The sequence below is a fragment of the Sinocyclocheilus grahami genome, unplaced genomic scaffold, assembly GCF_001515645.1.
Source record: "Sinocyclocheilus grahami isolate Dianchi unplaced genomic scaffold, SAMN03320097.WGS_v1.1 scaffold29126.1, whole genome shotgun sequence".
Classification (NCBI taxonomy): domain Eukaryota; kingdom Metazoa; phylum Chordata; class Actinopteri; order Cypriniformes; family Cyprinidae; genus Sinocyclocheilus; species Sinocyclocheilus grahami.
Window position 1 is genome coordinate 1,498 of NW_015520799.1, and position 1,011 is coordinate 2,508.

At 41.5% G+C, this 1,011-nt stretch overlaps 1 protein-coding gene across 1 annotated transcript in view; it reads left to right on the forward strand.

Annotated features, from left to right (window-relative positions):
* LOC107580272 (charged multivesicular body protein 1b-like) overlaps positions 1-1,005 on the forward strand; it is a gene marked incomplete at its 5' end in the record, with an annotated part of 2,499 nt that extends 1,494 nt beyond the window's left edge. The window contains 4 exons of the mRNA XM_016265998.1: positions 303-449; positions 542-610; positions 724-831; positions 932-1,005. Of these exons, the coding sequence (XP_016121484.1) occupies positions 303-449; positions 542-610; positions 724-831; positions 932-979 (372 nt within the window). The remainder of the gene's footprint in view (positions 1-302; positions 450-541; positions 611-723; positions 832-931) is intronic.
* Positions 1,006-1,011: the final 6 nt, after the last annotated feature.

Here is a 1,011-nt window from a genome sequence, read left to right on the forward strand (position 1 = left end):
TCGGTATCGGCCAAAATTTTCATATCGGTGCATCCCTACTAAAAACATACTTGAGTGAAAGTAAAAAACTAACCACATTTAACTGTACTTAAGTGTTTAAAAGTAAATGTTGTTTTGAACTTGACAAGTCAGGGCAAGATATTCTCATTAATGTTAAACTTCGTAAAGCAAGCTGATCATCAATTCTGCCCACAATTAAGCTCATGCATTTTCTGCCATATGTAATGTATTGCTTTAAGTCAAAGACTGTGTTTTGGTGACCAGTGTCCTAATGAACCAGTGCTTATGTCTGTGTAACTTAGGCAGTCCAAAAGGGCAATATGGAGGTTGCCCGGATACATGCGGAAAACGCCATTCGCCAGAAGAACCAATCAGTGAACTTCCTCAGAATGAGCGCAAGAGTGGATGCGGTGGCTGCGCGAGTACAGACAGCAGTCACCATGAACAAGGTACACAAACTGCTTTTTTTTCTTTTAAACTAGACATACCCAAGTAATTATCCAGTAGATTTAACAGTCAACTCTTGATTTGTATTCTCCAGGTCACCAAATCTATGGCTGGGGTGGTGAAGGGCATGGATGCAACCCTGAAGAGCATGAACCTTGAGAAGGTGGGAGGACGACGACGACTTTGTTCTTGAAGTATTTTCATTGAGCTGCTCATAAAAACAATTGCGGTAATCTGATTTGTCTAGATTTGACTGGCAGTGTTCTGATTTGTCAGATTTCAGCTCTAATGGATAAGTTTGAGCGTCAGTTTGAAACTCTGGATGTACAGACGGCTCATATGGAGGACACAATGAGCAGCACCACAACACTCACTACACCACAGGTGATAGATGCACTCGCTTACTACAATGACCGCACTGTAGGCCAGATATACACTGACATAGTAGTTGTTTTGCCTTTTGTGACACTGTGCTGTGTTTTAGGGTCAAGTCGATGCTCTGATGATGGAAATGGCAGATGAGGCCGGGTAAGAACATTTCAAATGCTGAGATTCATTTTTTTT